This window comes from Sturnira hondurensis, unplaced genomic scaffold (genome assembly GCF_014824575.4).
Source record: "Sturnira hondurensis isolate 20B ecotype Veracruz unplaced genomic scaffold, ASM1482457v3 Scaffold0004068, whole genome shotgun sequence".
NCBI lineage: Eukaryota > Metazoa > Chordata > Mammalia > Chiroptera > Phyllostomidae > Sturnira > Sturnira hondurensis.
This window is the reverse complement of record NW_028076699.1, coordinates 2,480,314-2,493,545: the sequence shown is the minus strand read 5'-3', so window position 1 is coordinate 2,493,545 and position 13,232 is coordinate 2,480,314. Positions and strand designations below refer to the sequence as shown.

At 47.6% G+C, this 13,232-nt stretch overlaps 1 protein-coding gene across 1 annotated transcript in view; it reads right to left on the bottom strand.

Annotated features, from left to right (window-relative positions):
* The window catches only part of C8B (complement C8 beta chain), a 40,623-nt gene extending 36,707 nt beyond the window's left edge, over positions 1–3,916 (bottom strand). Inside the window, exon 1 of the mRNA XM_037043167.1 lies at positions 3,686–3,916. Coding sequence (XP_036899062.1) covers positions 3,686–3,798 — 113 coding nt within the window. The 5' untranslated portion in view covers positions 3,799–3,916. The remainder of the gene's footprint in view (positions 1–3,685) is intronic.
* Between the last annotated feature and the right edge of the window lie 9,316 nt (positions 3,917–13,232).

Below are 13,232 nucleotides of genomic sequence, written 5' to 3'. Positions count from 1 at the left end.
GCCTCAGTGTGTGGTCACAACACACGCTGCTCCCGCCTGTGCGTTCATACAGAAACAAACTGCATGCACATTTAGACTGGCCGACCTGACTGCTGTCGTTCCAGATCCTCTGTGGTTTCAATGCTGAGCAATTAGACAGAGGAGCACAGAAAACTCAACAATAAACACTCATGAACTCACAGCCCAGAACTGGCAATTGTTAACATTGTGGTATACTTTGAGTTCATTTTAAATAAAAAAATAACCCTATAAGTTTGATACCTGAGTTTTACACCTGCCCCAATTCCATTTCCTGTTCTTCTCTGAAGAGGGAAATATTGTCATGAATTTGGTACGTATCCTTCCAGTCTTTGAAACAGTGTGTCTGTGTTTGTGTGTATACATATACATACATATACATATACACATACACACACATACCACACACACATATACACAATACATAGTTTGCTTTTGTGTACTTCACTCATTATTCTGTGTACTTCACTCATTATTTTGTGTACTTCACACATTATTCTGCAACTTGCTTTTGTCAGTCAACATTGTATTTCTGAGGCCTATCCACACCGGTTTACAGAGACCTAGTTCCTTCCTTTTACTTAGATGTTCTATCATAAGGCCTACATCGCATTCAATTTATTCTTTTCCTTTTTGAAGGACATTTACTTTTTCCCAGTGTTTTGCAATTGCAAGTAACACTTCTACAGCAACTGCAAATCATCCTGTAGAAGTCCAGGGGCTTCTACAAGTCCTTGGAACGTATCCCTCCACATAAACACCCGCAAGACTGTCCCTGCCCCCAGTGCACAGGATGCTGTGGCCAGCATCAGGACGTATTTCACCGGGTCCCCGTCTCCTGCACTCTTTCTAACAGGAGTCTGTGATCAGAATAAAGGTGGATGCGTCAGGTACTGCAGGATCAGGTCAGCAGTGAATGGCGAGCCGTCAGCGCATGCAGGCGCCGTGTGTCAACAGGGTTTGGCTGCTGGAAATGCCCCGACACAACTCTCTTGTCACACACAGTTTGTTCGGCAACTGCCTCTCCTTTGCAAATAGCATCATTCCTCTTCGCTCACAGGGACAGCTTCTGGGTGGCAGATTTTCAATTTCTGCTTCCTCTGCTCCTTGCTGTTGAGGATGTGAAATTTAATGCAGCATCTCAAGGCAGCAAACGTGTGGCCCGGAGACAGGGAAGTGGCACAGGAGCCCAGCCCGGCAGATGCAGATGCAGGAGGAGGGGGGCGATGCATGAGCAGGGATGCACACGGGCTCTGGGGCCAGGAAGAACCCGGATCTGAATCCACGTGCTGTCACGTGTGCAGGGAGTAGCCTCGTGGCAGTTGGATCCTCCCTCCGGGTCTGTTTTCCTCTCAGTGAACTGTAAGCAGCAGCGCTTGCCTCAGAGAGCTGTGAGGGGCGGAGCTCCAGTACCTAGTGCCTGGCACCGAGGGGCCATGAAGGCGCGGTTGCTCTTAGGGGGACAATGTGACGATTACATCATCTGACTTGATTACAGAAGTAACTGGAAACGAAAGCTTTCTTGGCTGATATGAAGGAGGTCTCAGCATTTTCTGCCCCAGCGCTGAAGGCTGTTCTCCCACTCCATGTGTGGGGACACATGCCGTGTTCAGGACTGCCCCGTTGGAGTCCGGGGTGGAGGCCAGAGCACCAAGCCTGGATTCAGGACAGGGTCTGAGGCTCATGAAACAGGCGTGAATGAAATCTCTCATCTCTCACAACCAGTTTTCTCTGCTACAGTGTGAGTAAGAGACAACCCCCAGCTCACGACGCTGCTGGGGGACTAAAGGAGGTTTCCCAGCCTGCACTGTACTCACCCACCCGCACGTGCATTGCCAACCACAGAGTGAACTTCCCAACGTATCTAAGTACAATCGTGTTGCTCTTTTGCTTAAAACCCTGCAAGCTTCTTCTTTTTATCCTCAGGTAAGGACATTTTTAAAATTGCTTTTAGAAAGAGAGGAAAAGAGAGAGAGAGAGAGAGAGAGAGAGAGAGAGAAACATCAGTGAGGGAGAGAAACATTGATTGGTTGCTTTCTTGCATTCGCCCCAGCGGGGGATCGAAATCACAACCTGAGCATTTGTTCTTACTGAGGATCAAACCTGCGACCTTTAGGTCTATGGGAAGACGCTCCAACTGAGCCACATCAGCCAGGGCAAGGTTCAAGCTTCTTAACCAGCGCTCTAGTGCCCCCTCAGTTCTGTCCTTCAACTCTCCTTCTCTATCTTGTTTCTGGGAGCTGCCCACTTTGGTCTGTGCTCAAGGCTACTGAAGTAGACCTGCAGCTTCAGGAACAAGCCAGTCTCCCTCTCACTTCTGTGTCTTTGTGCTGCTTCCTCTGCCTGGAACACGCATAACCCCCTTGGCCATTCAGCAAATCCCTATTGATAGGTAAAAATTCAGCTCTAGCATTACACCTTCTGGAAGCCTTTCCAGACCCCATACCCAGAAGAGCTGACCACTCCCTCTTTTGCCTCCCACCTGCCCCTGTACCATCTCTTGACAACAGCACACAGAGCATGAACTCTTGTGTTGGCTTGCTCCATGGGAACATGAGCTCTCCATACCCTACTCATCTCTGTGTCCTCAGAGCCTGACAGGGGGCCTTTGTGTGGGAGTGGGTCAGTGTTATGGGTAGGGTCACTATGACCCCTTCAAACCCTCCATTCCAGACACATTTCCTTGGATCCTGAATGCTTCTCTGCATACACACAGTGCAAGCAGGCGAGGCCTTGGCAGCTTGGTTCTTCTCAGGGCCAAGTTGAGATTCTTGATAACCACAATAGCTATTATTTACTGAGAGCCCATTGGGTAGAAAATACTCATGGTGCTGGTCTCCAGGTGAGTCCAGGGGGTACTAGATGCTCCCCGCATTAAATGAGAGGTTGTGCTCAGAGAGCATTTATGGGATGAATAAATGCATTAACAATCCTTCTTCCTATCATATTGCTCACAGGTGCCCACAGGGAGGCCTGGGAGGCCTGACATATCATGGTAGGGGCTTCTCGTGCACCAGGGAGACCCCCAAATTGCCAAGTCACTGCCCCCCTTTTTTACTGGAGCCCAAGTTTGAGCTTCCATTCAGAAACTTCTATTCCATTAAGCTTGAGCTTTGACTCAGATATTGTCTTTAGCATCTTACTGATGGATACAAAAATGATGAAATATACCATTTAGCATTTAACTCTGGGAACATCTGGAGTGTGTGTGCGTGTGTGACAGAGAAGGGAGGAGGGTAGAGAGAAAGAGAGAGAGAGGCTGAAAACCCCCCAAATCTGAGTTGATGAGCAGGAAGAGTAGGCCACCCTCATACAGTAAAATCACTGATGGAATGAACTGCTTTCCCCCCCACATACAACAAATGTTCTTTTGCATAACAAATTGCACCAAGGCTTTGTTCAGAATATGGAACCAGTATCCTGTTATTCTTAGCATGACAAAATACATTTAAACATGTCAGTTTCTTGGGGGAACTTTTGTTGAAGTCAGCCGCTTGGTTTCACAATACTTTGAAGCGAGTTGATGTTATTTTATCGGATGCGTGCACATTGCTGCAAGGGATGTTCCTCATTCAATAGGCATGTGACAAAGAGACGGTCAGCATTGTGTGGCTTTATAGTCCCTGTCCTATTATCGATCGGGGAATCGTGTGTAACCGTCGCTTACCTGCAGCCAGGCAAACTGAGACATCCCAGGGCAGCCCAGAGGAGGAAGAGCCCAGCCGGCGCCCCACAAGCCCACGTCCTGCGTGTCTTCATTTCCTCTCTGTGATGGGACATCCAGCCGAGGCGCCCGGACCCATGAACAGCCTGTGCAGGCAGCGCTGCCGCCAGCGTCCGTCCCCACAGAGCAAACAGCTCAGCAAGCAGTGCAAACAGACCCGTGACAAGAAACCCTTAGACTTTGCACAGACAGAAAACCTGCCTGTAACTCCAGAAAGCAATGACAGTGACAAAAACACATCCAACTCTGCAGAAGCTTGGTTTTTATCTGCATGTATGGACTTTGGGGAAGCAGCTGAGAGGACAGGCTGCCGGTGGGGCAAGGACCATGGGCTCGAAGTCCAGGCTGCCTGGATTCAAATCCGTTCTTTAAAAAATTGTTTTCAATGACAGTTTACATGCAATATAATTTTCCATTGTTTTCATGTGTCTAGCATAGTGGTTAGATAGTCACATACTTTACAAAGTGTTCCCCCAGTATTTCCAGTACCCACCCGGCAACATACATGGTTATTACAGTATTATTGACTATATTCCCTATGCCGTACTTTATACTCCTGTGACTTTCGTAGCTGCTCACTTGTACAGCTTTCAAGGCGTCCCCCAACTGCTTTCAGGCAGTCCCCCAACCCCTCCCCTCTGACAACCATCGGTCTGTGTTCTGTGTCTATGAGTCCGTTTTTGTTTTGTTTGTTCATTTATATGGTTCTCTAGATTCCACATATAAGTGAAATCACAAGGTCTTTGTCCTTCTCTGACTAACTTATGTCACTCAGCCTAGTACCCTTGAGTTCCATCTATGTTGTCACAAATGGCAAGATTTTGTTCCTTTTTTATGGCCAAGAAGTATTCCGCCATGCATACGTACCACTGCTTTTCAGGCATCAAGCCCTTTCTTTGCCACTTACTAACTTTGTGACCTTGAGCAAGTTGCTTTTGCTCTGTGCCTCAGTTTCCTCACTTAAAGAAGTGATGAGGATTAAGTAAGTGAATGCACCCAGCGAGCTCACAACAGGCCGGGGATGCGCACTCGGATTCCTGTGAGTGCCAGGTGGGATGCAGGGCTGGCATCAGGCCCAGTCTTGAATTCCACTCCTGCCTTTTTCCAGCTGACTTCGAGCAAGTGGGCAAGGGGCTGAGCAGCTCTAGAGTCTATCGACTTGGGTTCAGATTCTCTGTGTTTCACCAGCTGTGTGACCTGAGGCACATTATCAACCTCTCTGGGCCCGAGCTTCATCGTCTGTAAAACAGGGATAACAACGTACTCACCTCATGGGGTTGCTGTGAGGGTCAGGTGAATCTAAATACTTAAAACACTGTGAAGGGTGCCTAGCACCGCTCTGTGCTCTCTTTGTAAGGGGCTGTCTGTGCTTCTGTTTCCTTGCAAGTAAAACTGAAAGGGCTGTGCCTGCCTATCACTCGGAGTTGGGAGGGTCATACAAGATGCTAAACGTGAGAATGTTCCGCAAACAGGTATTATAAAAACAAAAAGCATAAGATAATAATGACCAAATATGGGTTTTTGTTATTCTATAACTTAGGTAGAACTTCATTGTGTTCGGGGAGAAACAGATCACGTCCCTGACCTTGTTGGGAAGCGTAGTAAAGGAGTGGTATTTGATGAATTTAAAATTTGTCGCCAGTAATTGCTCATCACTCTAAGAGCCGCATTAAAGGTCATGGGAGACCCTTGTGTTTCCTCTGGGTTGAACATAGCAAAGACAGGTGCCACCCAGGTATGGTGAGTGGACTTGCTGTATTTGAGCCTAGAAGTGTGCCTCTCCCTCATCTTTTCATTGTTCTGCATAGTTCGTCCATGCTGTGTGGCCTCACTGCCAACCTGGATTTAAACGGAATGTCACACTAAGGCTCACTTGAAATGCCTTAATCCAAGCAAATGTTCCCCTCGGTGCCTCTTGAAGTAGTTCCAGATTGCTTGTAACCAGATGTGGGATGGGTGTCTTCCCATTTTCAGTTCCCGTGTGCACGGGGATGTCAGCCCTGATTTCCAGCCTGGAGACGGCACCTGCCCTGACTGTGTGAGGCGCCGGGGTCTGGTGTGAAGGAAGCTCTCCAATGAACCTCCCTGAAGACCATCACTGACTCCTCAGAATCAGCAAACTAAAGTCCCACCTGCACTCACCTGGCATTTATGAAAGTGATCTGTGATTCCTAAAGGGCTGTATGAACTTGGTGGGCGGCTGATAGCGAGGAGCCTCAGAGGGAAGAGCAGCAGGCAACTTGTGGGTGGGCTGGAAGAACACAGACTGGATTTGACTTCCTTAAACAGGCTCTCTAACGTCTCTAGACTCATTTTTCTCATCTGTGACATGGGGATAAGAATGCATTCATGCCCACTCTGTCAGGTTGCTCTGAGATTTGACTATATAAAACACTCTAGGCCCTTCCTTCCTGACCCAGGTGGGCATTCTCTCGAGTGCAGCTTGCGCCCCTGTCCAGGCATGTCTGCCCGAGTACTGGGCTGCGGCTGGGAAGGGGGTGGGCGGAAAGCCTCAGAGGGGAGGAGTCCCTTCCCATCAACGGTGCCAGAACCCGCCGGCACACGAGGTCTGCTGTCAGCCCGCCCTGGGTGCATCCAGTCATCATTAGCCCCAGCACAAGGCACCATCTCACTGTTGTCCCAAAGGAGGCAGTGACTTGAACTTTGACCCAATTGATTGCAATAGTTAATCATTTGTAAACAAGCAGAAAAATTGCATTTCCAGATAGATACATGCCCCTTCTCACGTCTGCCTGCATTTAAGGGAAGCCACGTCCTCCCAAGATAGGGCCCCCTTTCCACTTCTTTGACCTGATAGACTCAAGGACAGACTTGCAAATTTTAGATATTTTGTAAAAAACCTCACCCGACGATGTGTTTATTGATTTTTTTTAGAGGGGGGAAGGGAGACAGAGAAACCCTGACGTGTGAGAGAAACATGGATCAGTTGCCTCTCGTATGCACCCTGACTGAGGATCAAACCGCAACCTAGGTGTGAGCCCTGACCAGGGATTGAACCTGCAACGTTTTGGTGTGTGGGATGATGCTCCAACCAACTGAGTCACCTGTCCTGGGCAGGAACCTTCTCTCTCACCTCCAGATATTTTGTGCACGTTCTTTCTCTTGCCCCAAATATGTGTCACTTAGCTAAATATGACTCATTACTTAGATTTTATACTAATGTCGCTTTCTCAAAAGAGCTCTCCTGATGGACTCTCCTGGGGTTCTTTGGATCCAGGCTACAAAAGGTCTCCCGGAAGTCCAACCTCATAGCGCCCCCTGGTGCTGTCAGGTGCCACTCACCTAAAGGTCACGCCAGGAGGATGGCGGCCTCAGGATGCAGTGCAAACAGTTTTCAAGGGCAGTTCTTAGCAGTTTAACAGTTTTTCCCACCCATCATCTTGTTTGGTCTTGGCAATAATCCAACAAACTAAGTATCGTCTTCCACGTTTCTGAGATGGGGTTCCAAAAGTCTATGATCAAGTACAAGATTTGTTTTTTTGATTCCTAAACTTCCTTCCTTCCTTCCTTCCTTCCTTCCTTCCTTCCTTCCTTCCTTCCTTCCTTCCCTTCCTTCCTTCCTCCCGAGACATTACCTGCTCTCAGGACTTATTGGGCCTAGCACAGCCTCACCACTCCTCTGGTCTAGCTGCTCTCACTAAAGGCCGTCACTACCTTCTCTAGCTATAACACAGATTTAAAATGATCATGCATCTCTAGGCCTTCAAAGTGTATGTTACAATTAGAAGCTCTAAGTCAATGGGTTGCCTAGTAGTTCATTGTTTCTCTAGCCTTTGATGACTAACTGTCTAGTCCCCACCAAGTTCTGTAATCACAGAAGGCCACCTGGTTTAGGCCTTTGTTATAGCAGCATTCCACTCCTGTTCCCTATTTTTGTATGAGTTAGCTTTTGCTGAATAACGAATGATCCTCAAACTTAGACACTTAGAGCAACAGCCATGTTTTAGCTCACAGTTCACTGGGTCATCAGTTAAGTCTGGGCTAAGCTGGGTGATTGTGCTGGTCTTGCCCAGGCTCACTCATGCAACCTGTCCTGACTGACACACTCTTGTGTTACATACAAACTTTGGTGTGTGTTCACCTTTTCTTTTCCTGGGAAAAAAATCTATAGCTTTCCTCAGATTCTCGAAAGGCTCAGAGATTCAAAAGAAGTCGGAATAAAATAAAGTAAAAAGTAAAAATTACCTCAAGAGATATAAGCTTTTTTCTCACAAAATTATCTGTGGTCCCTTTGAATGTAGTGGGGATTAGTCTTTAGCAATTCATATCTCCCATTTTTTATTTTCTATCCTGGAAAAGTCCCCTAATCTCTCAGAGCAGTGATTTCTCTAGTTTAAAGTGCAGGCTTCTTGAAATAATGCTTCAATAACCATTTATTAAGAGCCTACTAGATCCCAGACACAGTGCTAGGTGGCTGGGTATAAAGATGAGTATGTAATAGACCTTCCCTATCAGAGCTGACAGCCTGGCAAGAGGGGCGGAAACAGTAACACATCAGGGTAGCACAGTGTGGTGAGTTCAGTCACAGAAACCTGCAGTGTAGTTTAGCTGCAGCCAAATGTGTGTACATGTGTCTGCCTGTGTGTGCATGGTCATTGGGGAAGATTTCTCAGAGGTGATGATGTTACCGCTTACCGTTACAGGTGAGGAGGAGTTAGCAGACCACAGAACCAAAGGAAGGGTGCATGGCATTATGGGGGAGACACAAGTAAAACCCAGAGACACAGGTGAGATATTGTATAGTATTTGTGGGGAACTGTATGCCGTTCTGCATTGTGGGAGCACAAGTTCAAGCTGAGTAGCGGGAAGAAATGGAACTGGAGAGGCAGGTGGGAACCATATCACATAGGGACTGATGGGCAGTGCTAAGGATACAGGTTTTATTCTAAGTGCAAGGGGGAGCTATTAGAAGGTGTTAGGAGGGGGAGGAAGGGGGCAGCTTTCTTTGTAAGAGAGATTACTCTTGCTGCCCTGTAGAGAATGGGTTAGAAGGAGGCAAATTGGAGCGGAGAGACCAGTTAGGAGGCTGTTACAATAGTTCACTGAGAGATGATGATGGCCTGAATTAGGGCAGTGGTAGCTGGGATGGAGAGGAGGGCATAAACATAATATCTGTCTGCGGGTGTACAGCGGAGTAAATAACACACTGCTTGTGGTAGGCTTTGTAAACCACACAGCTCTGCACAAAGGTGGGGTTATTATGACTGAGGTTGCGGTTCTCTGGTAAGGAAGGCATATTAAGTCCCCTTGGCTGAGCTTGGCAGCTGTTCAAAGCAGCGTGGCTCCACAAAGCACACGCTTCCTTGCCTGTCACCTACCTGTGGTCCCAGGGACCAAAGTGTAGAGCCTGGTCTACCGCAGGGTGAGTTCCCTGTCCTCCAGGCTCGTCTCTCCGGGATCGTGGAGGGAAGGCAGGGCCCGTGGGTGGGAGGCCCTCAGTGACTGTGTCGCACTCCCCAGGGTGGGATAAACCTGTGGAACGTGTTCCTGAAGTCTCACCACGGACAGCGCGGGAGACCCAAGCTTGTGGCCTACCTCCATCTCTGCATCAGCTCCAAGACCTCTCCCTGAGGAGACAGCAATCATGCTTTATCCCATAACGCTCACGTAACTCTGCTTCTGACTGGCTGTGAACATGAATGACGAGAGCCTGGACCACTCCCCACTGGGGACCACAGCTCTGGTTTGGACCATTACATTGCACATAGACCAGAAAAGGGTGTGGGGGGTTAAGCTGGCCTCCTTTCCTTGCTCACGTGATGACCAGTACACTGATCTGCTCTCCCTTTGCTCTGGCAGGAGGTGGGTTAAACAAACAAATTAGATTGGCCCATGAGTCCATTATTCCAGAGCCCATATCAAGTGTCTGAGATCCCCTGATCCTCACTGTAGGTTTTTCCTGGAGGCCTGGGGAGCCTGACGTGGAGGAGCCCCTGGCAGATGGCTGTGGTCCCTGCACCACTGGAGGTGGTTCTGCACACTTGAACTCTTTACCCAGGGCAGGGGTATTATCACCATCATGGCTCAAACTTGGACCAGAAGGAAGTAGGGGCAGGTTGGATGGGTAGAGAAGTCTTTGGACTGATTGGGGGACCAAAGGAGAAAGGGAAATAGCTCTGCTCCCAAATAGAAAAATAAAAAGAGAAAAAGCCAGAAAAATGAATTAAAAATCTCATTCCTTCATGCAAAGAGAATAACTCTTCATGAATCCCCACCTCCTTCCTGAGGCCTCCAGTTACAACTCACTTCCCAGCACCACTTGCAATTTTCTTTGGTCCTGTGACCAAAGTCACGTGGAATATAAAGAGAAGTGAGGCGTACCATTTTATCCTCACCCATACTGTCCTGTACTCTCTTTCCTCCTGTCTGCCAGATGAATGTGGACACGCAGGGTGAAGCCAGTGCTGAAGAGGAGAGAACCTCTGGCAGCCTGGGTTCCTGCATGACCGCATGGAGCATAGTCCTCCACACCCCCTGCTGGTGAGACTGTGCCTGAGGACAAAACCCACTTGTGTTAAGCTGCTGAGATTTCAGGGTGTTTCTGTGATGGTGGCTAGCATTCTCTAAGTGAATACACCCTCCTTCCCACAATTCCCATTCCCTACCTCACAGCATTGACAAGTATTCACTGAAAAGGAGCCGTGGGTTGAAGACAATTCATGCAGGCAGTCTCTCTGACACAGTGCCGGTGGGGGCAGAGAGGCAGTGTGTGCTTAGCAGAGGAGGCTCGCTGCTTATTCCAGGGTTGGTTTGTCTTCTGTGTTGACAGATAAGGGAATTCTGTGTCCACTATTATGTATATTTCTGTATGTAGGTGTTTCTCCATGGACACACACAAGTGCTCTGTTTCTTCTGTTGTGCATGGCTTAGAAAATACAGATGTGCATTCTCTCTGGCTATACAGGGGGAGGGGTAAGAGAGAGGATACTGAGTGTAAGCCATGCAGGTCAGGAAAACACAGAAAGTGTATCAAAAATAGTTGGTCAGTACTGCCGATGATGGTCAGCACTGTGAAGGCCAGGCGGACAGAAGAGGCCAGCGGTGTGCTCCAAGGTGGGTGCTGGCCAAGGTGCGGAGAGAAAAGGTGATTTTTCAGGCTTTGCCTCATCATTTGGGATGCCCTTGCCAGACACAAACGAGAAGATCAGAAAGAGAGAGCCCTTAAGGCACAATATGATTTGATGCTAGAGATTTCTGAGTTAGGGTGGGTTTGGCTCATGGTCATTGAACAGAGTGTCAATCTGAGGGGACCCAACTGTACATGTGAGGAGAGGGGGTAAAGGAGAAACACTAGAAGACAGGTAGGCCATGACAGTGGTAAAAATGATGCTTGTAATAAAGTCCCCAAACTGGGGTAAACTCTAAGTCATTGATCATGAAGCAGTGGTGTGGCCGGGATCCACATGCGGCCAAGGTGGGTGATTACATGTTAATATAGGAGCACAGTACCTCATGCCGTCTTACAGTAATTGACTGACTTCATGATGCCTATTGACATCAGCCTAGGCAGGAAGGCATCTCAAACTTAACTCAGAGCAACTCATTTTTGTAAATGAGTTGATATTAAAGTAAGGGTAATTTAAAAAATCAAATACTGAATACTTATTGTCTTATTTCAGTTATTTCCAGAAATGCTAGAAACACATGAGGAGGGAAAAAGGGATTCCACCTGGCAATGTACGAGGAAACTAATCCCCTGGGGGACTTGAAAACAACTCGATGGATTACGTAGTTGCTTTTGTTTTGTGGATTAACTGTGGCACATAGTGAAATCTAAGTCACCTTGTTCATCTGTTCTTTCACCCACTATTGGATCAAGTTCTTACTCCTTAGCCTGGCAAATGAATGATTTCTCAATCAGTGTGCCTCAGCTACTCTGAATTTTATACCAATTCTTTTATTCACACAAATATACGCACTCAGTGTCTACTGTGCTAGGGTGGGTGACACAGCAGTGACTACCACCCTCGACTCCCCGCCCACACAGAGCTTCCAGTTCCAGAGAGGAAATAAACTGGAGCAATCACATATGTCTGTCATGATGACTTGAGTAACTGGATGTAGTAAAACTATACACTTCCCGGATGTCTTTGGGGTAGTGGCTGGAGTGCAGAAGGAGCTACGGGAAATGTCCCCTGGGCTTGGAAGCCCCAAACCAAAGGGTGAGGTGGTTGAACAGTTAGGCTTTTGAATCACCGAGGCTGTTGTTGATGTTACGTAGTGTCCCACAGTGTCCCTGCTATCTGGTGTTGCCACAAAGAACAACCCCCACATTCAGCAGCTTTAAACATGAATAACTCCACCAGTACTCACAATTCTGCAGGCCAAGAGTTCAAATAGGGCAGAGCAGGGTGGTCCTCTCCATTCCACGCGACATCTGCTGGGCCTGGGGCATCCCAGACGGCTTTTCCATGTAGATGTTTGTGGACGTAGCTGGGGAGCTCAAAAACAAATTCTGCAGGAACTTCCGCCAAGATGGAGGCATAGGTGGAAACACTGTGCCTTCTCCCACAACCAAGTTTGAATACAACAAAGGTTTGGAGAACTAGGACACACCCAAAGACCAGAAAACGGAATTATATGGAAGTCCGACAACTACGAACTGTTCAACGGGGACGGTAAGAGAGGCGGAGCCAGCAGCGGAGCTGGGTCAGGCAGGACAGATCCCCCGACCTAGGCGCGCAGGCAGCCCGGAACCAGTCGGGGTGTGGGGCAGACTGACCGCGGTCACACATTCGCACACAGTGAGACAGACCACGCAGGCCCCAGGGGGCGAACCCAGNGAAATAAACATCCAACCAAAACAAAGTGAAGAAACAAAAATTCAAAAAAAATTAGGAGAGGCTGAGGAACCTCTGGGACAATTTAAAAAATTCCAGCATCCAAATCATAGGGGTGCCAGAAGGAGAAGAGGAAGAGCAAGAAATTTAAAACTTATCTGTACAAATAATGAAGGAAAAAAAATCTTCCCCAATCTGGCAAAGGAACTAGACATGTATGTAAGTCCAGGAAGGTTAGAGAGTGCCAAAGAAGTTGGATCCAAAAAGAAACACTCTAAGATACATTATAATCAAATTTCCCAAGATTAAAGATGAGAGAATCTTGAAAGCAGCAAGAGAAGAGGAGACAGTTACCTGAGTTCCCATAAGACAACCAGCTGATTTCTCAAAAGAAACCTTACACGCAAGAAAGGGCTGGAAAGAAGTATTCCAAGTCATGAAATCCAAAGACCTACAGCCAAGATTGCTCTATCCAGCAAAACTTTCATTTAGAATGGAAGGACAGATAAAGTGCTTCTCAGATAAGGTCAAGTTCAAGGAGTTCATCATCACCAAGCCCTTATTATATGAAATGCTAAAGGGACTTATCAAAGAAAAAGCAGATGAAAAATATGAACAGTGAAGGACAGCAATCTCACAGTTATTAACAACCACACCTAAAACAAAAGCAAACCAAGAGGACAGCTAGA